General features: G+C 37.4%; 1 protein-coding gene across 1 annotated transcript in view; it reads left to right on the top strand.

The window, feature by feature from the left end:
• Positions 1 to 26031, top strand: part of LOC103072412 (protein unc-80 homolog) — a gene marked incomplete at its 3' end in the record, with an annotated part of 220293 nt that overhangs the window by 13300 nt on the left and 180962 nt on the right. The window contains exons 5-7 of the mRNA XM_007460228.1: positions 643 to 766; positions 2824 to 2897; positions 5893 to 6032. Coding sequence (XP_007460290.1) covers positions 643 to 766; positions 2824 to 2897; positions 5893 to 6032 — 338 coding nt within the window. The remainder of the gene's footprint in view (positions 1 to 642; positions 767 to 2823; positions 2898 to 5892; positions 6033 to 26031) is intronic.

Genomic DNA, 26031 nt, shown 5'->3' with positions numbered 1-26031 from the left:
GCAACAGTATAAAATAACATGCTAAGAAGGGTCTAACTGTATGTTCCTGATTCCATGAAATGCAAGAACAAGAGATAGACTGGAGAATAGAAAGTCAAAATAGCGTCTGAGGATATTGCCTTATGAGGGAGAAAGCAGGACAATTAAATCATTAAGAGGAATAATAACAATAACCACAAGTAAAGAGATCTGCCAAGACCCTTGAAATAAAAAGGCCTCAATCATTGCTAACAGAAAACAATAATTGTGTGTTTCATGCTCTGCCCAAAGCTGCATCTTAATTAATTATTCATTTTGCCTTGAGCAGACCACCGTGATTTCTATCGTAATTATGATGATAATTTAAGCCTATTGGTTTACCCTAGAAACACTCATCAGAGTGAAGAAGGAAGGTCTTGAAGATCAGCCTGCTTTGACAATAATCGTGTGAATGATGTTCTTTTTCTATACAATTTTAGAAGGTTACTTTCCATTTATAGTTATTACAAAATATTGGCTATATTCCCCATGTTGTACAACACATCCTTGAGCCTATCTTACACCCAGTAGTTTGTGCCACAAACTATTGGGTGAATGATGTTAACCGTTGCATTGACTGGTCCCTTCAGCCAGTTCTTGGATATAGATCTTCTCTTCTCCCAGGAATCTGACCTCACGTTCCGACTGGCGAGTGGGCTTGTTATATGGCAGCCCATGTGGGAGCACAGACAGCCCGAAGTCTCTGGCTTCACAGCACTGGTGAAGCCCATCAGGAACATCATTACAGGTTTGTGACTCAGACGCCCAGTGGGACAGTGTCAGCATACACAGGAGTGAGGGCGATGGGATGATTTGCTCTTAAGAAACCAAGAGGAAGACAACTTCAGGGCGTTATCTAGGTGCCCCAGGTACAGGGCTCATTTACATGATGAGAAACTCTAAACCAGGAGCACATGCTGCTGAGTTGTGTGACTTTGGGTAAGTCATTTAAACTTCCTGTGCCTATGTTTCCTCATCTGTAAAATAGGGTAGGGGTCAAAACACAGTATTACAAGTACTTACGGGGTTGTTTTGAGGAATAAATGAGTTAATATATGTAACATTACTTAGAAGAATGCCCGGCACATAGTAACTGAGTAAGTGGTAGCCATTATTATTTCATCATTATGGTAGATGGAGTAGCAGCTCCTTAACGATCTTGCCTTAGTGGGTTTTTTTTTTTTTAATCAAGGCATTTCACTACAGGAATTGTCCAATGCAATAGTCCTACTGTCGAATTGTAGAAACAATACAACATGATAGCTTGAAAGTGCCTGAAAAGTTCATGCTCCACCCCAGATCTATCTCTTACCATGTATGTAACCTAACCTCCCTGTGCATTTCTATTTCTTTAAAATGGAGCTAAAAATACCACCTTATATGGCTTCATAGTAAGGAGTCAATAAGAATGCATATAGAGTGCCCATTTTATAGAGTGCTTAATTACATACTTCTATTCCCAGCCCAACTTTTAGCATCAATAACAAAATTTAAAAAGAGATAAATTATGTGGGAAATCTACAGAAGTGTATGTGTGTGTGTGTGTATACACACACTAAAGTATATATATGTATACATATATATATATATATATATATATATATAGTTAACTTTATAAGGTTTCTCGGCAGACAATGGAGGATTATGAATGGAAAAGAGCTTTGTAAAGGGAAGGAAACCATAAACAAGTTCTTACATGCTTTATTTTCCCCTATAACTTAACACAAACTTGCAAGGTTCATAGCATGTTAAGGGATTTTGTAAACTGAGGAGTTGCATATTATTCATATACATGATAAGATGCTTATAGTGACAAATCATGCTTATTATAGCCATTCGAAAGATGAAATTTTTCATACAGTAAAAGTAGACTAATCCCTCAATTTACATGTATATAATCCATTAACTATTGAAATAAATTGTAAATTAAAGAGGTTAACACTTGTATAAAAACTAAGGAATCATGTCCCTCCATGAAAGCACCTGAGCTATTCACTTCCCCCCTCCCTATGCTTCTCAGTGATATTCACAGCGGGTTCCTTACCCGCTGCTTGATGCCTGTGGACTTGAAATGGTGTCCACTGAGGGAAAATTAAACTCAACTTAGCATGGCCAGAAGAAAAACAATGGCACATGAGTGACACTCCTCTGATCTCTTGCTTTGTGATTTGGTAAATCACTTTGCCTCTCAGCACCAAAATATTCCAATTCAAACGGGGCCTGTCGCTTTGGCTGCCCACTGATCCTCCGGTAAAGATGTGACTGGTTTGAATCTTACCTCAGGGGCAGCTTAATGTGTTCAATAAAGCACCTGGAGCTGGGTAGCCTGGGCCGGAACCTTTTTGTAAGGGTTACTGACCTTGGGCAAGTTAAATTCCCTGTTCCTTAGTATCTTCATCTGTAAAAATGGGTCTGGAAGTATACCATAAGTTATTACAGGGTTATTGTAAGTGTTAAATCAGTTGATATATGTAAAACGCTTAGAACAGGACTTGACAGAAATTAGGTACTATGTAGATGTTAACTGTTATAATTTTTAGTATGGCCAATTTTTAGCACCTTAACCTATTGAGTCGTACTGAATAAATGAAGAAATCTATATTGATATCCTAGAAATGCTAAGATTTTTGAATAGGTTATGTGATTTCTCTTACAACATATGCTATTAAATGTCTTCTTTCAAGGTTTTAATGATCTATTAAAATAGGTTTTTGATTTGAAAGTGGAATAAACTTAGGAAATAAAATACCTTATATAACATATAAACTTATAAAATTTGTGGTGGGATTTCATCCATCTTTGCAGCTAAGAGAAGCTCTCCCATCAACAGTCAAAGTCAGACCTGTGAATCACCAAATCAAGACACAAGACACCGAGAGGTGAGTATATTATAATCATAAGAAGGGTGGTCATTCCTTGAACGTAGTGTGGTGTGAAGTGTAAGACTTAACCAGTGCTTTATCTCAATGGCTAGCATGTAACAATAAATGTTAGTTATCATTATTCATCCTGCATTAACTCAAGTATCATCTTGTTCTCAATTATTGAATCTCCTAATATTTGCTAGGCAAACCTAATATAGGTACAATAGTACTGCAGCAGTGGGGAAGGAAAGGAGGCTTAAGATACAGCATCCTTTAAGGAAACTAAAGTTTAATGAGGAATCAAGACCAATCCACATAAAACAGAAGATGTGTAATAAAACAATATAATTTAATGTAAATTCATCATGCACTATTTGATTCAGAAGAGAAATGAAGACCAGGGTAGTTCAAAGCCACATAGAAATGTATACTGTCATTAACTTAATATGTGTTAGATGACCTGCTTTCACTTCCAGTTCAGCATGTGAAAAATACACTTTACTGCTTTCCATCAAAATTGGATCCTCTTTCCAACTCATGCATTATTGCCAGGAGTAGCATCATCCTTTTCACCCTCAAAACCAGAAAATTTGGAGTCCTAGTATATCTCCTACTGAGCAATTGCTAAGTATAGACACTGTGATTTATATGCTGTATTTCATCTATTCTAAGATGTATATTTCTTTCACTTTTAACATATTTGAAATCTAGTGTATTTCATGATCTTTGGCCTCTTACCATCTCCCTGCCTGGTAGAAGTCTTGATATGATTGTCATTCTTGCAGCATAAATTTGGTCATTTTCAGCACCCAGGTTTGCAGAATCAGGGTCAGTGGCTTAGAAGAGTTTGTCAGAGGGGATAGTGAAGCACTCTTTTAAGAAATAACACTCTTGACACAGAGGAAGTTATTCTACGGAAAAGTATATATCAACAGCTCTGAGTTGAAATTGCTAAATGTGAAAGAATTTTAGGAGTACCTACACAAATTTATTTCACTTATATTTTCCTTTTTACATATACATGGGATTGATATATAATCAAAAGCTCTGCATAAATAAGGCTAAGGTAGACCTTTTTAATAAGTATAAAATTAAAAAGTTCTCACTGATAAGAAGTGTCCTAATTTAAATAACAGAAATTTTTTCTTCATCATACATAAAATAATGGTGCATCTTATAACTTGAAGACATCTTAGATACAATGAAATACATAAACCCCACATTTCAGTCTCTTTAATCCTTTCCATTTGATTTCTTGAGTCATACTGTTTTCTTTTCATCCTGTTGCTCAGGTGTGCACTGTTACCCTGCTAAATCCAGGTCCTCGTAACTAGATTGCAGCTGGAGCCACAGATTGGATTTTCTACCTCTAGCCTCTCCTGCTTCACATAAATATCAGTTCATAATGCCTGACTAATCTTCCTAATGCATCATTTTTTTATTAACTCATCATTCCACAGAGGCTCATTATATACAAGGTGCCATCCTTTTATTATATCCCTTCCTCCTTAGGAACCTTTAGTGGATCCCATCAACCATCACCTCAAGACCACACTCCTCTCCCTGGCTCTCTATGCATTCCACCACTTGACATCATCCTTCTTAGGTGACTCTGATTATCCCTTCAGTTAGTTAAGCACTGCTCCCAGGGGACAGAGCATTCAGTTTTAGTCTCTGGGTCTTTCCTCAGACTGTTTCCTCCTCCCTGTTGTCTACCTAAATTGTATCTTTCTTTTAGGGACGAATTTAGATCTTGACTCCCCATGAACTCTTGTCTAATTACTCTAAATCTACACTGTCCAGTATGATAGCCACCAGGCCCATTTGGCTATTGAGCACTTGAAATATGAGTAGTTTGAATTGATTGAATAGTCTGAATTGGTGTTAAGTATAAAATGTATACCAGATATTGAAAACTTAGTATAAAAAAATGTAAATACTTATTAGTAACACTTATATTGATGACATGTTGAAATGAAAATTTGGGATTAAACAGACTATACTATTAAAATTTTAATTTTGCCTATTTCTTTTTACTACTTTAAAAATTAGGTGTGTGTCTCCTATATGTGGCTTGCATTATACTTCTATCAGATGTGCTGCTGTAACCTGTATTTACCTCTCTTAAAACTAAACTATAAGCTCTGGATTTCAAGGTTCAGGTTCATCCAATATTTTTTTATCTCCAAAAATCTAACATGGAACACACATAATATGTTCATGTGGAAGGATTCTTTGATCAAATTCAGAGGATTTATTTAATCAATTTCTAGCTGTACTTGTCTCTCTATGCATCATGTTTGAACAATGCTTTCTTATTTTACATATGAAAATAGAAATTGTAAGGGCTAAAATGCTATGATCAGTTTTTGAGGGTCTTTATCTTTTAGCAAAGAATTTTATCTGTAATACTGATGGAAAAATAGCTCACATTACCTGGGCAGAATACATTTATCAGCTAAGTGTAATTAAACTACTCTGTAAATAAAGTGAAATGAATTTGTACTTACAAGTAAAGGTAATTGTATCCAATTGGAAAAATGTATTACATGCCCCCCTGATGCATAATGGAAAAACCTGAACCTTGCACTTTCATTCTTATGTTTTGTCTTTGATTTGATTAGCTCTTTCTAACCTGACCCTTGTTCTCTGCCTCATGTCTCTATTCACTTCACCTCAGTATTGGTGTATCTTTGATGAATTGTTGGTTTGTAGCTCTTCTTCTGTAGATACTGGACATGGAGGTGAAAAAGAAAAGAATCAAGGGCAAAATGAAATAAAGGACATGAAAGTACTTAGCCCAAGGCTTAGAATGACACAGGTGCTCTCTAGAAGCCAGTTTCCATTCCCTCTTAAATGAAGGCAAAATCCCTTCCTCTGTGACATGATATTTAACTCTGCTGCAAATTTTTTTTAACTTAAAAAACAATGTATATAATATGATAGATAATTCTAGAGGATATGCCTGAAGGGGAAAAAAGCACTAATCTACTATCTCCGCCCCCAAAAGGGACTCCAGGTGGTCTCTGAAACGTTCCAGTCAGATTCCATCTCACCCAAGGCCACCATTTCAGGCTGCCACCGAGGAAACTCCCTTGATGGAAGTCTGTCCTCCCAGACTTCCCAGGAAAGAGGACCATCGCATTCCAGGTACACAATTGCAATGTTAGGGTCGAAAATGTATCCTCAGCTCCCCGAAGTTAAATATACATTTCTAGCTACTTATATAGCCTCTGTCCCTTAAAATGTGTAAGTGCATGATATGTATGTACATCTTCTTGGTCAAAGTATAATTAGATTAATAATTCCAGAAATGAGCTATGAATAGCTCATTTAAACACACTCGGGTAGACATGGAAAGACATGTCTGATTCAATGAGATGTGTGAACTGAATAATATTTTAAATGTTTCGATGCAGAAACAAGTGATGCTATCAAAAGATCGTGTTGCAGGAGTGTGAAATGATCTGCTCTAATGTATAAAAATACTTTATACCAGCAGATCCTTGTATTAAAAAATGAGTACTTCTAAAGTACTCACAGGGAATTCCAAAGCCTGTTCTTTGTAAATATTCCAAGGCTGCCTCTGTTAGCTTGTGTCATAGTGACTTTACTTACCGACGCCTTCCCTAGGGACAAACATTGATCCACTTCTTCCTACTCCCTGATAAAATGATGAAAGCCTGGATTCATGTGGTTTGCCTTTGTACCCATCTATAAACTCCACCTAGGAGGGGAGGGTCCCTGAGACCATTTGTATATCCCTGTTTTCAAATGACGTTATTGTCTAGTAGATAGTATTTTAAAAGGAGGTATTTTAAAAATAGTTGTATTGAGGTTTAATTTGCATTCCATAAAATTAACCCATTTTAAGTGTACAATTTAATGATTTTTAGCAAACTTAAAAAATTGTACAATTATCAACACAATTCAATTTCAGAACATTTTCTATCACCCAAAAACATCCCCTCTGCCCATTTCAAACACTGATCGCTTAGTATGCTTTTTGTCTATATATAGTTGCAATTCTGGATACTTCAAATAAGTGGAATCATACCATCTGCAGTCTTTTGCATCTGACTTCTTTCCTTCAGCACAGTGTTTTAGATCATAGCATGTACAAACAGTTCATTCCTATTTGTTGCTGAATAGTATTCTGTTGTATGGATGTATTACATTTTGTTTATCCATTCATTAGTTGATGGATGTTTAGGTTGTTTCTGACTCTTTGCCTGTTGTGAATAATGGTTCGATGAACATTGATGTATATGTTTTTGGATGGGCAAATGTTTTTCTTTCTGTTGGGTAGATACCTAGGAGTGGAATTGCTGGGTTGTATGGCAAATTTATGTTTCATTTTTTAAAGAACTATCAAACTGTTTTCCAAAATGGCTACACCATTTTACATTCCCACCAGAAATGTATGAGGGTTCATTTTTCTCTATATCTTTGGCAGAACTCGTTGTTGTCTTTTTATTATAGCCACTCTAGTGGCTGTGACGTGGGATCTGATTGTGGCTTTAATTTACATTTCCCTAATACCTAATGATGTTAAGTATATTTTCATGTCTTTTTTAGCTATCTGAATATCTTCTTTGGTGAAATACCTATTCAAACCGTTGCCCAAGTTTTAACTGAGTTGTTTGTCTTCTTATTATTGAATTGTAGGAGTTTCTAATGTATTCTGGATACAAGTCCTTATACCTCCCTCACCCCCAGAGAAAAGATTCACAGATATTTCCTCTCAGTATTAACTTGCCTTTTTGTAGGTAATTTTAAAATGATCTACCTCCTTTTGGCACCAGAATCAGGCCACATGGGTATAGTGTTTTATTTTTATTTTTTAACATCTTTATTGGAGTATAATTGCTTTACAATGGTGTGTTAGTTTCTGCTTTATAACAAAGTGAATCAGCTGTACATATACATATATCCCCATATCCCCCCCGTCTTGCGTCTCCCTCCCACCTCCCTATCCCACCCCTCTAGGTGGTCACAAAGCACCAAGCTGATCTCCCTGTGCTATGCGGCTGCTTCCCACTAGCTATCTATGTTACATTTGGTAGTGTATATGTGTCCATGCCACTCTCTCACTTCATCCCAGCTTACCCTTCCCCCTCCCCATGTATAGTGTTTTTTTTTTTAAGATTTCTTAGAATTGTTGAAAGCATAGAACCAAATGAATATAATTGCTTTTTAACCAAAACACTGTGTTGTGCTTTCAAAAAGCAAAATGAAGAGAGTTTATTTTTGTGTCTTTATTTTGGACTTTAAAAGCAAGTGGCTCCATTGAATAAGATTTTGCTGGTTGGGTATATGAAATTTTGACAGCAACTTCAGTTGTGTAAGCAGGGATTGTTTGTGTTTATCCACAGGATTTACTGTGCCAGGTCAATGGTGATAATTCATTCTTAAAATCATATCATTTTTAATGTGGTAGGAACCCTGTGAGGATAACCAATCCAATCTCCTGTCTCCTTGCTGATAAACTAACCACAATTTGAACCAGTTGAACACTTTCAGCAATGAGAAAGTTAGTACTCTCAGATGAAACTCATTTCAATTTTAGATAACTCTATTTAATGGCCTTCTTAAAGAATTGAAGTATAGTTGATTTACAGCAAAGTGATTGTTATACATACATATATGTGTATTTGGCATGTCCTTTTTATATTTGACTAAATCTTGCTTTTCTTTAGTTTGTGTATATGGTTCTTGGATTAGTTTTCTATTGCTATGTAACAAATTACAACAAATTTACTGGCTTAAAACAACACACATTTTTTATTTCAAAATTTCTATACGTCAGAAATCCAGGCACAGTTTAGCTGGACTCTCTGCTTCAGGGTCTTATCAGACTGAAATCCAGGTGTCAGGATGGACTACAGTCTCATCACAGGCTTGACTCAGGAAAGATCCACTTACAAGCCTTTTCAGGTTGTTGACAGAATTCATTTCCTGTGGGTGTAGGACTGAGGGCCCTGTTTCCTTGCTGGCTATTATTTCGGGGCTGCTCTCCATTCCTAGAGGCCACCCACAGTTCATTGCTATGTGGCCTCTCCACAGGCTACCTCACAACATGGCAGCTTACTTCTTTAAAACCAGCAAGGGAAAGAAGTCCTCTCTGATTCCAGTCTGCCTATACAGTCTTTATAATAAAACATAATCACAGGAGTGACATCTCATTATCGTTGTCATATAAAATAACCTAATCACAAGAGTGACATGCCATTACTTTTGCCCTATTCTGTAGGTTATATGAAAGTCACAGGCCCTGCCCAAACTCAGGAAAAGAGGATTATAAAGGGTGTGACCACCCTCAGTTGGGAAGCAGGGGTGGCTCCCCAAAGTGTATCCATCACAGTCCTTTTGAGTATGTACAGACTCTTCTCATATTACTGTTCCACTTATTCAAAAGTAACCACTATGATGACCCCTCCACACACCAAGACTCTCATTTTATTTAGTGACAATAACTCACTAACAAAGTTATCAATGGTATAATTTAATCATATCGGGGGAAAAAGTAGCTCCTTACTACACAGACTAAAGAGAATAACAACAGGAACTACCTGTTGTTGGATGTCTCCTGTGTGCTAAAAAACAGAACTAGGGTCTTTACATTCATAGTTTTGTCTAAATTTTCATTTATTCATTCATTTCTATATCTTTTAAGTGTATTCTAGACACTAGGGTTGTTTCAGTGTCAAAGTTCTTATCCTCAAAGAGCTCATTTTCGCCAAAAATAAAGTAATTAAAAAAAAAAAAGAAAAGAAAAGAAACTTATGGTTACCAAAGATGGGGGGTGGGGGGTAAATGAAGAATTTGGGATTAAAATTTACACATAATTATATATAAAATAGATAACCAATAAGGACCTACTGTATAGAGCAGTATTAAGATATTAAGCTATTAATATACTTATACTTAAGATACTTAATATCTTTTAATAACCTATAATGGAAGACAATGTAAAAAAATAATTATATATGCATAACTGAATTACCTTGCTGTACACCTGAAACACATTATAAATCAACTATATGTCAATAAAAATTTTTTAAAAATTAAAAGAAAAAAGAGCTCATTTTCTAAACAGATAGATAAAAGAGAGTAAATACATAAATAAGTAAAAATATTTTCAGGTTACTCTAGGGCTAAGAAGGCAAAACCAAAGCAAAGGGATGGGAAATGGGCTGTTTTTCATAGAGACCTAAATGATATGAAGGACACAGCCTCAGGAAGATCTGGGAAGAGCACTCCAGGCAGAGGGAATAAGTCTAAAGGCTTTGAAGTGGGAATAAGCTCAGTGTGTTCCAGGAATGGAAGGGAGGCCAGTGTGACCAGGGGCTAGTGGTGAGCAGGGGGTAAGGCGCAGGGAATCAAACCAATGTGGTTATTAGGGGTCAGATCATGGAGAAGCCAGGAAGCCATGGTAAGAAGTTTGAATTTCATTCCAGGTGTGATGAAAAGTCATTGGAGCTGTTTGAGCAGTGGAGTGACATTAACTGAATTATACTTTTTAAATATCACTCCAGATGGTTTATGAAAATAGGCTTAGAAAGCAGAAGTAGATACAGAGATTAGTTAGGAGACATTTGCAACGGTCCAGGTGAGAAAGGATGTGGCTTGGTTAGGATGGTGGTAGCAGGGGTGGAAAGGCTGAGATGAGGTTGCAGTTGAGATATATTTAAGGTAGAGCTGACATGACTGGATGTGAAGAGTGAGAAAAAGAAAAGAATCAAGCATAACTTAGGTTTTGGGCTTGAGCAACTCTATGAGTAGTTATTAAATTTATGATATAAGGAAGACTGAGAAAAATCACATATAAAAATATTCTGAATTTGCTTACTTCCACCTACTTCTATGGCCACCACCATTATTCAAGCTATGCATCATCTCCTGCCTGGAGTCCTGCAACAGCCTACTTATTATCTTCTCTTATTCACTCTTGTCACCACCCAATAGAGGACATACAGAGACATGAAAAAAACTAATCATGCCACTCCTACACTTTAACTTTTTTAAAGACTGCCCACTGCTATCAAGATAAAATTCAAAATCCTTGAACTACCCCTCAAAGCTCCATATTATCTAGCTGCTGTCTAGTTCTCCTGTCTAACATTGTGTAATTACTCACATTCACATCACTAGATTCCAAAATCTTCTGAGTTCTTCACATGCATTCACTCCCTCTTAGCTCTGAGATTTGGAGTATGTTATTCCATCTGCCTGGATGGTTCTTCCATCTCTCCTTACTTAACCAGCTCCTCATTCTTCAAGACTCAATTTAAATAGCATTTCCATACTTCCTAGGGAGGCTTTGGCAGGTTTTAAATACAATCACAGAACTCCCTGTTTTCTCTTACAGTACAAATGGCAGTTGTCATTTAAAGACCTGTGTGATTAGCTATCTCCTTCACTAGACTGTAAAATCCATGAGCAGAGAGACCAAATCTCTTTTACTCATTGCTCTATCTCTAGTGCCTGGCACATGGCCTAGTGAAGGGCACTGAATAAGCGGATGAGTTTAATCTTTACAACAGCCATGCAAAGAAGACATTGTTTCTCTTTTAAAGATGAGGAACTGAAGCTTAGAGAGATTAAATGACTCACTCAAGGACACACAGCTAGAAAGTAGAAGAGCTAGATCTGAGCCCAATCTAGACAGTTACACAGTCCACACTCTTCACTCCTCTTCCATGAGAAGGTAGGCCTTTAGGGGGAGCACAGTGGAGTTCCTATAGCAAGTTACCCACCTCCTTAACTATGTTTTTATGGAAGCCTCTTTTCTTCTTGATCCCTCATTAAAGGAGAAAGTGTTGTGGTTGTTTGCCAGAATTAGTCATTTTCAGGAACGAATGCTTAGCATCACCTTCCCCTGACCTCTCCCAACAGGTCAGAAACTCAGCTCCTATTTGGTCCTTATCTAATTGGGTCTTTTAACACTTTAACCCCGGTGGCCACTCTACACTTCCTGACACTTCCTCCTTGACTTTTTTCACGTTATACTCTGTTGTTGTTGTTGTGTTCCTTACCTTTCAAGTGGAACCTTTATAGACTTGTTCTTTCTTTTTTTTTTTTTCTTTTGCGGTACTCGGGCCTCTCACTGTTGTGGCCTCTCCCGTTGCGGAGCACAGGCTCCGGACGCGCAGGCCCAGCGGCCATGGCTCACGGGCCCAGCCGCTCCGCGGCACGTGGGATCTTCCCGGACCGGGGCACGAACCCGTGTCCCCTGCATCGGCAGGCGGACCCCCAACCACTGCGCCACCAGGGAAGCCCCAGCCTTTTTCTTTGCCTTCTCCTCCGTGACCCTCCTCTTACTGTTGCTGTTTCCCTCTCCCACATTCTCCCTCTGAGTGGTCTTATTCACTGCCATAGTTTCAGTGACTCGCAAGGTGATGATGACCCTCAAAAGATATCCCATCTAGACAACTCTTTTAGGCTCCAAACCCATGTAGTCAAGAGACTGATAGAAAGCTCTTTCGGTACCTCAGACTCAGCCTGTCTAAAACCAAATGCATTCTCCTATCGTCCCTATTTCAGTAGATGGCACCACTATCAACCCACACATCTTAGTCAAAAATGGGAGGTTTACTCCACTCCAAGTCCTTTACATTCTGCCTTATTAATGTCTCTCAAATCCTTTCCTTCTCTCCAACCTCATGGTCACTGCCTTAGTTCAGATCCTTATCATCTCTTATTTGGATTTCTGCAAGTGATCCTAACTGGTATCTCCACATTCAGTGTTGCCTCCCTCTAAACCATTATCTATATAATGTTACAAAAGTGATTTAAAATACATATCTGATCATTCTATTCCCTTGCTAACAAATCTTCAGTGGCTACCCATAGTTTTTAGGATACATTTCAAACTCCTTGGTCAGCATATGTTAAGTCTTCATGATCATTCCTGACCAAGCTTACCTTTCCCCACTTCTCTCTTGCCTCTTCTTTTTCATGTTTATTTCTGGTACCAAAATCTGTATTCGCTACAGTTGCTGTACAACAAGTTACCCAAATTTCTTAGCAGCTTAAAATGAAAGAAATTTACTATCTCACATAGTTTCTGAGAATCACAAATCCAGAAACAGCTTAGCTAAGTGGTTGTGACTCAGGGTCTCTCAAGATACTGACCAGAGCTGCAGTCATCTGAAGACTTGAATAGGCTGGAGTGTCTACTTTCAAGGTCACTCATATGGCTGTTGACCAAAGGGTTCAGTTCTTCAACATCTTGGCCTCCTGAGTTCCTCATGACCTGGCAGTTGGCTTCCCCCAAAGCAAGTTACGCAGGAAAGAGGGTGAGAAACCAAGATGGAAGTCTCGCTGTCTATTATAACCTAATATCCAGATGGAATCTTCAGTGTCTTTTATAACCTAGTCCCCGAGGTGACATGCCATCACTTCTGCTGTATTCTGTGTATCACACGAACCAACCCTAGTACAGTGTGAGAGGAGACTCCACAAGGGTGTAGATTCCAGGAGGCAGGGATCATTGGGGGCTATTTTGGAGGCTAATTACAATAAATAATAATGATTACAGTGTCACCATCATTTTATATATAATTATTATGACTAGATATCTGTATTTTCTTTATATCAGTCATTAAGTATTCTCATATTTCTTCTTTACTAATTCTGTTCTACACACATTCCAAGGAGTTTAATTTAATTTAAATGTAAGTGATTTCTTACCTCAAATACTATGCTTCTGCCTGACTTTAAACAATTGTGAAAAACAATGTTATGGTGAAATATTGAGGTCATAAAATACCCAGGAACTTATATTTCTTACCTAATTTTTCTCAACCATAGTAAGCATTGGAAATTTGCAAATATAAATAACAAATGATCTTTCTTTCCTCTGCCAAAACTCAGTGTTATTGGCTTTATTCTGATTTGCCTATAAAGACAAAACCAACTATAATGTCCAAGGTTTCCTCTTTGTGGAAGGACATTGTTTTTCCTGTTCTCTGATATTGCCACAGTCAGTCATCTATGTGTATATGCATTCATCGACACATATATGCACACAGTCACCCATAGCACACATAAACCTCACGTGTGAATTAGATATGAACTCAGTGGCGCTGCAGAAAAAATGAGTTATGTCTTCTCTTTGCCTAGCTGCAGGGAGTGGTTGCCATGGAAATGAGGCACAAGGTAGACCTTTCAGAAAATGCTAATGTTAATGTGTTTGCATTGGAGGAGTTCATGTATTAGTCAGAAATAAAGAGAACCTTAATAACAAAACAATGCAAATATCCTAGGAACAAAAGCTGTCCTCTTATATCAGAGAAATCCAATTTACCATCTCTTTTGCCTTGACCTTGACTGAACCGAACATCACTCTTCCTGGAACTCTGCAGTCAGAGAACAGGTAGCTAGTTTTTTAAAATTAATGTCAGATTTCATCTTTAATTACCATATGCATAGACTTAATTTCTGCTTCATTAAATACTGCATTGGGTCAGGACTAATTTCCACAGTTCTATTCCTCCATAGATTGTCTGTTATTTCCAAAGTGTTTTTTTGCTTCGGATGCATTCTACTAGGATCTCCCGACCCTAATTAATAATAACTTGGTTTCCTTAAAGCCATAGTTGCTTGGAAAATTCACTAAAGCAATTCCTACCTTTTTTTGACAGTTTTTTTTGGTCATAATGTATTCTACACATATCAAAGAAGTGTGTGCTAATTATAGGAAAAAATTTAAAGGTATAAAATATCTTTAAAAAATTGAAAATTATCCATGAGCTCATCAGGTAGATACAAACATTTTTTTTGTATATATACTTCTCTTCATTACTTTTACTTATACCATTTAGAATAAAACTTGTATTCATGGGCTTCCCTGGTGGCGCAGTGGTTGAGAGTCCGCCTGCCGATGCAGGGGACATAGGTTTGTGCCCCGGTCCGGGAAGATCCCACAGGCCGCGGAGCAGCTGGGCCCGTGAGCCATGGCCGCTGAGCCTGCGCGCCCGGAGCCTGTGCTCCGCAACGGGAGAGGCCACAACAGTTAGAGGCCCGCGTACTGCAAAAAAACAAACAAACAAACAAACAAACAAAAAAACTTGTATTCATACTTTCATAAAATTTTCACTTTTTTCTGCAAAATAACTTACAGAATCATAGAATATTAGAGTTGGAAATAACTCTCCTATCATCTCATACAATGAGCTGTCGCCATACCATCTTTATTCACTTATGTAAAATTTTTCTCACATTTAATTAAGTAGATAGTTGATTAGTTAAGTAAAATGACTTATTGGTTACTTAGTGACAAGTTGATTGTCTGATAATCCTGTCCTAAATGAAAAAAACATGATTGATTATTCTTGCCTTTTATTGACTACTCACCCCAGTGTAGCTCACATTTTTAAGCCAAATAAACTTGTACTTGATAAAATGAAGGTACTTCATGTTATAAATATTTGCTATAGAATGGCCTGTTAACTTCATTCTTGTTTCAGAGTCTCTTTAAATATTAAGCAACTGAAATGTGAATTTACTTACCAAATTTTTATTGCCTAAGTTATAGACTCATTTTTAGTCTCTGATTGCAGCCGTATATTGGTGGAGTCTTGCTGTTGAAGATCTGATTATCAGCAGAACTGATCTGTTAGTAAGTAGTTAATAACTATGAGACTCAACTGTACAGTAGTAATTACTTTCAGTCAAATAAATTTTGTGTGTAAAGACAGAAATATAGTCATCTGGCACCCTCAGGGACAAAACTACAAACATATCATTGCATAGTGTTTCCATATAGGAATTGTTTTGGATGTTTAAAAGTACAAAAGTCATGCATTATTTGTTCTCTAGGGCAGTTGCCCTCCAGTCTTATTAAGAATGTTTAAGAATTACCTGGAGAAATTAGGAATATGGGATGAACAGATCCAAATTACTATATATACAATAGATAAGTGACAAGGATTTACTATATAGCACAGAGAATTATATTCAATATCTTGTAATAACCTCTAACAAAAAATAATCTGAAAAAATATATAGATATACAAAACTGAATCACTTTGCTGTACACCTGAAACTAATGCAATATTGTAAATCAACTATACTTCAATAAGAAAAAAAAATAGATTACCTGGAGATATTGTTTAAAATAGATTCCTGGGTTCTATCACCAGCAATTCTGGTTTAGTTAAGTTTGGGATAAGACTTGGGAGTGTGCATATTCTCACAGAAGCAGTACATTGACATATCACTATATAGAACACTGCTCTAGGGACTTGAAATTATTTATGGAACTTCCTAAACTAATTTACTAACTAGAAATATTTGGGGACACTGTGGTGTGGGGCAAAAGGTAAAGGGTAAAGAGAGCTAGTCCAATTGGGGGGGATGGAAATCTGTTGAACTACTAATGTCTGCTTTCATCACCGCAGCCTAGTCAAGAAAAAAACAGGCTCTTATAAAAAGTCAATTGATTGTCACAAATGCTTGAGGACCTAAAATTACCCAGCTGGTAGCCAAGCCAACCTCATACTTTGTCTTTTGTTTATAAATCCAAGAGTACAGCACTGAAAAAAAAAAAATCCTTATTCTAGGTATGAACGATAGGCTGAGAGGAGTGGGTTAGTCCATGCTTTATAAAAAACGAGAAATGGAGTGGGGTGGGTGGGAGGGAAGAGTGGTGAAGGCCTCTTAGGAAAATGGTAGAAATGAGAATCAAGGTTGTTACTTTCCCTCCAACTGGGCTTGGGGACATAACCAGTCAGGGTCTCAGGAGGAAACGAGTGATAGACTGGTAATTTGAGAAGAGATTAAAAAAGGCTATTTGCAAAGGTTTAGATAGGATGTAGCGAAACCACAGGAGCTAGTGCAGTACTCCAGGGAGAGTGCCGTCAGGAGGCCCACCAGGAGGCTCCAAGTCTGAGTGGGCAGTGGGAGGGAACAGCTGTGGAGAACTGTAGGGAGACAGTGATTAATACGATCAGTGACCTACCGTGGTCACATCGGTCCTAGGACCTCAGCAGATCTCTGGGAGGGAGGAGTCTTGGGGAGAAAATCATTGTCCTTCTTTCTTCCCATCTCCTGTGGGAGCCTCCTGTTGCAGAATTCACCCTGGAGCCAAAGGCATGGGAGCCTTCTGTAGAGTCTATACAGACCAGTCTTTCTGGACATGGAGGTAGAGAAGGGTGGAAAGTGGATGGGGTTGGAGAGAAGTGGTTGGAGGCAAATAAGAGATATCCTGCCCGAGAGGAGAACCTTAATTTTGAATCTAACCCTCATACTTCTTATGAAAACTCAGCGATTCACAATTCTGAGACTCAGCCTTTTAAATGAAATGATTACATAATGAAAAGTTAGATAATAAAGTATTTTGAAAGAACAGTCTAACACATCACCCAGAGGATGAGGAGACATTTGTGTAAAACTATACATATAAATAATATAAATTACATATATAAATGTTTACATTATACATTTATTATATATTTATGTTATATATAATGGATGTACAGAGTTCTGTATAAATGTGTATCAGTATATATGTATATTATATAAAATACAGTGTACATATGGATAGAGTTTCTGTATATATAAATAGTGGATATTTAGTCTATATTGATAAAGTGCAAGATCTTAGTTGGCTAAAATTCTCTAAAGAAACACAGAGAAAAGTACACAACACCCCAGTGGTTAGTTTTATGTATTTTCACAGGTGAATACACTAGAGTAATCAGCACCCAGGTAAAATAGAACATTACAAGCACCCCAGCCTGGTAGATCATATAACACCTAATTAATTTTTGTTAAATGAATATACGTACTAGCATTTATTTGCCTATTCTCCTTTGGCTGACTTTGAGAATGTTCTCTAGGTTTTTACTGTAACAAAATTGCTGCAATAAACATTCTTGTGCATGTCTCCTTGTGTACAAGGGTTTCTCTAAGGTGGAATTTCTGGATTGTAAGGCAGGGACACTGTAAAATTTACTAGATATCACCAGATTGCACCCTGAAAGGGTTTACCAGCAGTGTATGAGCATTCCCGTGTATTTGCACCCTCCTCATTTCTTACTGTCTTCAGGCTTCTATACTCACAGATCTGATGGGTGTGAGGTGATATCTCGTTGTGGTCTAAGTCTACATTTCCACGATTATTCATCAAGTAGAGTATCTCTTTATGTTTATTCTCTCTTAAGGTTTTCTTTCTGGTGAAATTTCCTTCCATACCCTTTGCTCCATTTGAACTATTTGTCTTTTTCTTACTGATTTATAAGCATTCTTTATTAATGAGAAGAATAATCCTTTGTAGGCTAAATACATTGCAATTATCTTTTATATTTTGTAGACTTTTCACTTTGTTTATGTTTTTTAATAGAAGTTTTACATTTGAAAGAGTCAAATTTATCAATACTCTCTTAAAATAGTTGGGGATGTTATCTTCTTTAAGAATCCTTTCATATTGGTTATAAATATTTTCTCCATAGTTTTCTTCTGTTTTGCCTTTGCTATGTCTCCAGTTCATCTAAAGTTGGCTTTTTTTGATACATGGTGGTATGAAATAGGGATGTGGTTTCTCCACATGAATGACTCTTTTTTTTTTTTTTGCGGTACGCGGGCCTCTCACTGCTGCGGCCCTTCCCACTGTGGAGCACAGGCTCCGGACGCGCAGGCCCACTCTTTTTTTTTTTTTTGCGGTACGCGGGCCTCTCACTGCTGCGGCCCTTCCCACTGTGGAGCACAGGCTCCGGACGCGCAGGCCCAGCGGCCATGGCTCACGGGCCCAGCCGCTCCGCGGCACGTGGGATCCTCCCGGACCGGGGCACGAACCCGTGTCCCCTGCATCGGCAGGCGGACTCCCAACCACTGCACCACCAGGGAAGCCCTGAATGACTCATTTTTTCCCTCAGCATTTCTTAAACAGTTATTTTCCTGCAGATTTGTAACTTTATTATCAGTATCAGTATCCACATATGTGAGTGTATGATTTTGGGGCTCTCCATTCTGTTGCATCTCCCTATTTGCCTAACTCTACCCATATTCTACTGTCTTATCATTATAGCTCTTTTCTCATTTTTGTTATTGACTTTAATAAATTAATAATTTTATAAAAGGTTTTGTGCATCTATTAAGAAAATCATGTGGACATGTTCTCCTATAATCTTTTTAGGTAGTAAATTAATAGATTTTCTAATAATAAATCACCCTTAAATTCCTGGGGAAAACCCAGTTTGTGCGTTGCTGGATGTAGTTTGTTAATATTTGATTATTTTTACATTGTGCTCATAAATGAGTGTGGCTTTTGGTTTTCTATTCCTGTTCTGTTCTTGTCTGGTTTCAGTAGCAAATTTATAATAGCTTCAGGAAAAGAATGTTCCCTCTTTTTTCTGTCTTTGCAACACTTTGTATAAAACTAGAAATACCTGTTTCCTTAATGTTTAATGAAATTTTGCTGTAAACCTTCTGGGCTTGATATATTTTTAAAATAAACTTTATTTACCACAGTTCAGTTTTTAAAGGTGGTGGGTCTATTTAGGTTTTAATTTCTTCTTGAATCAGTTTGGTTGGATAAATATGTGTTCATCTAGGTATTCAGACTTTTAATTCCATTGTTCACAGTGTTTTCCCTCGTTTGTGAAACCATCACCATATCTAGTTATGTCTGCTTTTTCAGTGATAGTATTTTGATCATACTTTTCACTACATTTCTTGATTAATTTGTATTAGTTTTATCAAAGAAATAACATTTGTTTTTGTTAATCCTATCTATCTTTGTTTAATATTTCATTAGTATATGCTCCTATTTTATCTTTCTTTATTCTGTTCTATTTGGGGGTTTATTTACTTTTTTTTTAACCTATTGAAGTAGATGCTTACTTCATTATTTTTCACTTCATTATGTTTCCTTTACCCTGCTATAAGCATGTAGATCTCTAAATGTTCCTCTCATTCCACTTTATCTGTATCTCACACGTTTTCATATGTGGAATCATTATCATTCCATGTAATATTTTAAAAATTCTAATTGTAACTTTTTATTTGACCCATGAGTTATTTCAAAGTGTATTTCTAAATTTGCTAACTGATGAGAGCTTTTCTTTTTGCTATTAGTTTCTACTGGAATTCAACTATGATTAGAGTACTAGGTTTATGTGAGATGTTGAGTTTTCAGTTTCTTTTGAAACTTCATTTGTTAACACTGCAAGGTACAAGAAAATAATGTTGAGTGTGTTATTCAGATATCCTATATTCTTACTAATCTTTGTATGCTTGATCTACTATTTGCTAGGAAATGTGTGTTAAAATACTACTACTACTATTTATTTGTCTATTTTCCCCTTACAAGTCTCTCACGTTTTGCTTTAAGCATTTGGTAGCATTCTTGTTAGGTATGTACAATACATGTTTAGAATTAGCATAGCTTCCTAAATTTTTCTTTTAACATTATGGTGACAGTCTTTATATCTAATAATACTTTTACCTCAAAGTTTATTTTTCATTATTGCTACACCAACTTCATTTTAGTTATCTTTGCATATCTATACCCATTCTCTCCCTTCCTAAATTTCTGTGCCCTCAACTTTTAGGATTTTCTTTTTTAATTAGCATGTGACTAAACCTTGTTTTTTAAATCCAATGTGAACATTCTTGTCTTCTATCCCATGAATGTAATCAGTATTTATTTTGATAACTGCCATTTTGGATTTATATTTTCCGTTTTATTTTATTTTGTGCTTTTTATATACTCTGTTTTTTGTGTTTCTTTTTTCTCTCTTCTGCTCTGCCTGTTAACTGCTTGAGTTTTCTCTAATCTCCTTTTTTCTTCTATTGGAAGGAAATTTTCTATTATATGGCTACCATTGAAAGTATAACATGGATATTTATCTATTGAAAGTCAGAATTAAATAAAATCCCAGTGTTTCAGCTCTGCCTTATTATATATTGTTATATACACTTGTGAAAACATCACCAAAATCAAGATAATGAACATACCCCTCCCCCTTTAAGGTTTCTTTGTGCCTTTTATAATTTTTCCCCTTCTGCACCCCACTCTTTCCTCATTCATAGGCAACCACTGATCTGCTTTCTGTCACTATGGATTAGTTTGCAGTTTTCCAGAATTTCATATAAGTGAAAACATACTCTTTTTACTCAGTGTAATTATTGAATATAGTAATAGTTCTCTTCTTTTTATTGCTGAGTAATATTCTGTCAAATGGTTATACCACAGTTTGCTTATCCACTCACCTGTTGGTGTGCATTTGAGTTGTTTGAAGTTTGGGGCAATTCCATTCTTATAAAGTCCTCCTCCATTCCAAGATTATAAAAACAAATAGCCAAAATTTTTTCTAGTATTATTATAGCTTTATATTTTTGCATTTAAATCTTAATCTATCTTGATTTTATTTGGTGATAAAATATGCTAATTAAGAAAGGTTAAATTAAATTTTTTTCTGAGGAGTAAGTCAATTATGCCAATATTATTGACTAATATATTCTTTGAACTGATTTGATTCATGACCTTTTTTATATATTAAATTCTTGTAAATATTTGAATCTTTTGTAGCTCCATATTTTATACCACTGAACTTTTGTTTAAACTCTTGGCTACATATTATTGTTGTAAAGCACAGATTAATATCTGGCAATTTATACTCTTTATACTTCCTGTTAAACCTTTCTTGATTACTCCCAAACTTTTTTTCATCCATCCAGTTAAATTTCAGAACGGTCTTATTGATTTATAAAAGATAAATCCCTTTAGAATTTTGGTTAGAATTTGTGATATTGTGATTTATAAAAAGAAATATATAATATTTGGTCTTTGTCCTTGTTTCTGGTACAAAGATCCTACAACCCTTAGAGTTTCCTAAGTGATGAGAGGGGCAAAGGTGTCTTTTGTTATGTTAATGAGGTGACTTTTGGACAGCATCTAAGCTTAAGGGCTGGCTGCCAGGAGAACTAATCATGTGATTAGAGGGTTGGAAATTTTAGCCTCACCCCTGACCTCCCAAAGGGGAGACAGACTGGAGGTTGAATTAGTTGCCAATGGCCAGTGATTTAATCAATCACTGCCTATGTAATGAAGCCTCCATAAAAACCCAAAAGAGAGGGTTCAGAGAGCTTCCAGGCTGGTGAACACATGGAAGTGCTGGGACAGTGGTGAGCCTGGAGAAGGCATGAAAGCTCTGTGCCCTTTCCCCATACCTTGCCTTATGCATCTCTTCTGTCTGGCTGTTCTTGAGTTATATCCTTTATATTAAACTGATAATCTAGTGAGTACATGAGTTTCCTGAATGCTGTTAGCCTCTCTAGTGAATTAATTAAACCCAAGGAGGGGACCATGGGAACATCTGATTCGTAGCCAGTCGTTCAGAACTACAGGTAACAACCTGGACTTACAGCTGGAAGCTGAAGTCCTGGGGCAGGGGTTGTGGGAACCTCCAATCTATAGCTAGTAGGTCAGAAGCGCTGGTAACAACCTGGACTTGTGACTGGTATCTGAAGTGGAGTGGGAGCAGTCTTGTAGCACTGAACCCTTAACCTGTAGAATCTGACATTGTCTCCAGGTAGGAGGTGTCAGAATTGAGTTATATTGTAGGACATCCAGTCGGCGTCCAGAGAATTGTTGGTGATGTGGGAAACACTCCCTTCCTACTTCCACACGTTGAAACTGGGTACAGAACACAAAAGAGAATTACATTAACCTTATGGATTCCACCTATAAAGAGTGGAAATCTTTATAGAACTGAGTATTTATTCCAATGATTATAGTTTGTCTTTTCGTTTATTAAGATTTTTTTAAATGTTCTATCGTACTGTCTATAGCGGTTTCCAAGTGTCACCAGATTCTTGTATTACCATTCTCTTTTAGTTTGTGGGTTGATGTTCTAGGCTAACTTGTTTAGTGCCTGTGCAATCTTTCCTAATATATCCTGATACTGATTATTTTTTTTTCAGTGGTTTGTAAGCCATAATATAGGACAATGATCAAATCTTATGTTGAGTGTTAGATATTCCCTACCTAAACTGATACCAATTGATGTTAAATTGATCTTTCTTCCCCTTACTTTTTGGAGTGGATGTTTATCTTCAGTTTGTTAGGTCAAATATTATTTAAATTTGAATGTATTAATAAGTTATGTACATGGGCTTCTCATTGCAGTGGCTTCTCTTGTTGCGAACATGGGCTCTAGGTGCGCAGGCTTGAGTAGTTGCAGCATGTGGGCTCAGTAGTTGTGGCACGTGGGCCCTAGAGCGTGCAAGCTTCAGTAGTTGTGGCATGCAGGCTCAGTAGTTGTGGCGTATAGGCTTAGTTGCTCCACGGCATGTGGGATCTTCCCGAACCCGGGATCAAACCCGTTTCCCCTGAATTTTCAGGCAGATTCTTAACCACTGTGCCACCAGGGAAATCCTGAAAAGGCCTTTCTTATTTACATTTTCAAAATGTTTATTGCTTGTATGTACAAAAGCCATTGATTTCACCATCTTTGTTTTGAATCTTTTCCTGAAGTTTATCAGTTTATTCAAATAAATGAAGACAGGCAATAAGCATGTAAACAAAATAGAATATAATTTCAAGTCATGCCACGTGCTTTGAAGAAAATTAGAACAAGATGAAGAGATGAATAGTGGGAGAGTGAAGCCATTTCCCATAATGGTTAGGAAAGACCTCTCTGAAAAGATGACATTGGAACAGAACCCAGATAAAGCTTAGGTCATAAGGATAGAAATTTCCACATAGAGAAAAGCTCTGAAGCAGGCAAAAGCGTGATGTATTCAGGGGTAGTAAGAAGGTCAGTGTGAGTGGAGCACAGCTACCAGCTGTATCCAGATGGGTCCAATCAGGAAGGAGAAACCACACAGTAATTTGAACAGGGCAAGTTTAATATAGTGAATTATTAAGTGTAACAGAGGATTGGGGTATTGGGGTAATGAGAGACCAGCTAGTAAGAAGTAAAGAGAATTCTAAAGCATATAGAAATAGCAGATATAATGGAGCAGTCACCAACTTTGAAGCTTAGGCACAACACCCAAGGAAGAAGCCCCTGCAGGACTGAGATCCAGACCTTGTTGGAGTGGACAGAGTCACACCTCACTGGATGGCAGAGGTGTCAGCATGGTGCTGTATCAGGGGAACATGCTGGAAATTGGAACTTGTCAGAAATCCACTCTCTAGTGTGCTAGGGAAAGCTGTTCATGGCGGGGGGCGGGGGGGGCCTCTTAGTAGAGGCACTTTGCTACAGAACTTCCTGAAATGGGATGTGCCAGGGGAGCTGTTGGCCACTGGGTGCTGCTAGCCACTGATCACGGTAGGAGCTGGGCACAGGAAGAGCTGTGAGTGCGGCAGGAGCCCGGTGCTAGAAAAAACACCCAGGCTGCAGACGCTGCACACTGGGGAAGCCGGGTGCACTGCAGGAGCTCAGCACTGGACACACACAGACACGACGGAAGCCTGGTACTGGAGAAGCTGCACACAGTGCAGGGATGTGCCAAGCAAGTCCATCAGAACCAGGAAGCAAAATTCTTTCCTCTTGCAATACCTCTTCCGTTCCCTCTACTGACAACGCTTAACATCATGCCAGCTGTCAACAGAAAAATATTTAAAGGACTCGAATCCATTTTCACAGAGCAAGCAAAAAAGATAAATTTGGAGTTAAGAGGGAAAAATAAATAACTGGCATACCAGTGCAAGCATGATAATGAGGTTAGAGTGATAGACACAGCCAGATTATGCAGGCCATGTTGGCCACTGTAAACAGCTTGCATTTTATTTTAAGATCTTTATTTAAAAATCTATTGGAGGGGTTTGAGCAGAGGAGTGGAGAAACAAGAGAAGAAGCAATAAGACTAGGAAGAGGTAATTGCAGTAAAGCCTAATGGGACTTGTTGGGGTCTGTGGAGCTGATGCAAAGTGGTTGGAAGGAGAATCTATGGGACTTCCTGATGGATTAAAAGTCGCCATGCTGTTGATGTCCAAAGCGTATTCTAGCTCCCTGTAAGAGGGATAAACTCTAACATTCCATACATAGGAACTTATATGAAGAAACGCTTTCTACAATCAGTTGACTGCCCACTCGGTTAAATAATTAGTATCGTAGCAACTTATGTGGTTGAATTGTAACTTATACTTAGTTTGCTACTTCCATTAAAATATTCAAGAATATTAGACTATAAGATAGCATCAACGGTCGCAACCATCGTGTACATAGACAGTCACCCCTCCACATGCCAGACAATGCTAATGAGAGTAGAGAGGAGAAAGGGCATCACAGGCTTTGGTAGGGGAGTAGAAGGGCTATGAAAATGATTCACAGGGCACCAGACCTGGTCGAGGTTTGTATATCTGAACTTTTTACTGCACGCACAGTAAGAAATACATTTTACTCATGACTCACGGCAAGTATGTAAAGTGAAACAGAAGTGTCACCAACCATACAAATCCTTACTCCATTTGTTGCATTTTGATAGTTTTTATTCTAGTTAACATTTTAATAATAGTCATATCCTTTTGAACTAATTTCCTGAACCAGTAATGAGTCATAACCTCCAATTCAAAAAATATGTGCCTAGTAAATTAAGGAGAACCTTTCCTTCTCGCTCTCAGTGGCTGCATTTTTCTTTCTTTTTTTTTTTTTCTGAAGCTCTTCATGTGTGGGTGGCACCATTTGCTAGTTGATAGCAGGGTATAAAATTTTCTCTTTTGCATCATTTAATTCAGGAAGAAATTATGCTGGGGGTTAATTTCAGATTTTAGATTTAGGATTCCATCTTTGGATTCCAGAAGTTCTAAGTTTATAATTTGTCATGTATTGTCTATCATTCTCACCAGACCATACGTTCCTCAAGGTGAGGAAGTTGAACTTACTTACCTTCATATCCCCTAAGATACCTGAGATGCTGAGCAATTGCTTAAAACTAATTTATAGTGCAATTAAGTTAAACATTAAATAATGAATATATTGTGTGTTTAAACTGAATAATAGAATTCCAGAATTCTGAGATTTTTTTAAAAAATTAGTTTTGCTGTCTTATATGGATATGACTTTAGAATTTTCAAAATGATTTCATTTTCCTCAGAGTATAACTTCTTTTTTTTTTTTTTTTTTCTTGCTTTATGCGGGCCTCTCACTGTCGTGGCCTCTCCCATTTGCGGAGCACAGGCTCCGGACGCGCA

This window comes from Lipotes vexillifer, unplaced genomic scaffold (genome assembly GCF_000442215.2).
Source record: "Lipotes vexillifer unplaced genomic scaffold, Lipotes_vexillifer_v1.1 scaffold1330, whole genome shotgun sequence".
NCBI lineage: Eukaryota > Metazoa > Chordata > Mammalia > Artiodactyla > Lipotidae > Lipotes > Lipotes vexillifer.
The sequence above is the reverse complement of the archived record's forward strand: the minus strand, read 5'-3'. Positions and strand labels throughout refer to the sequence as shown.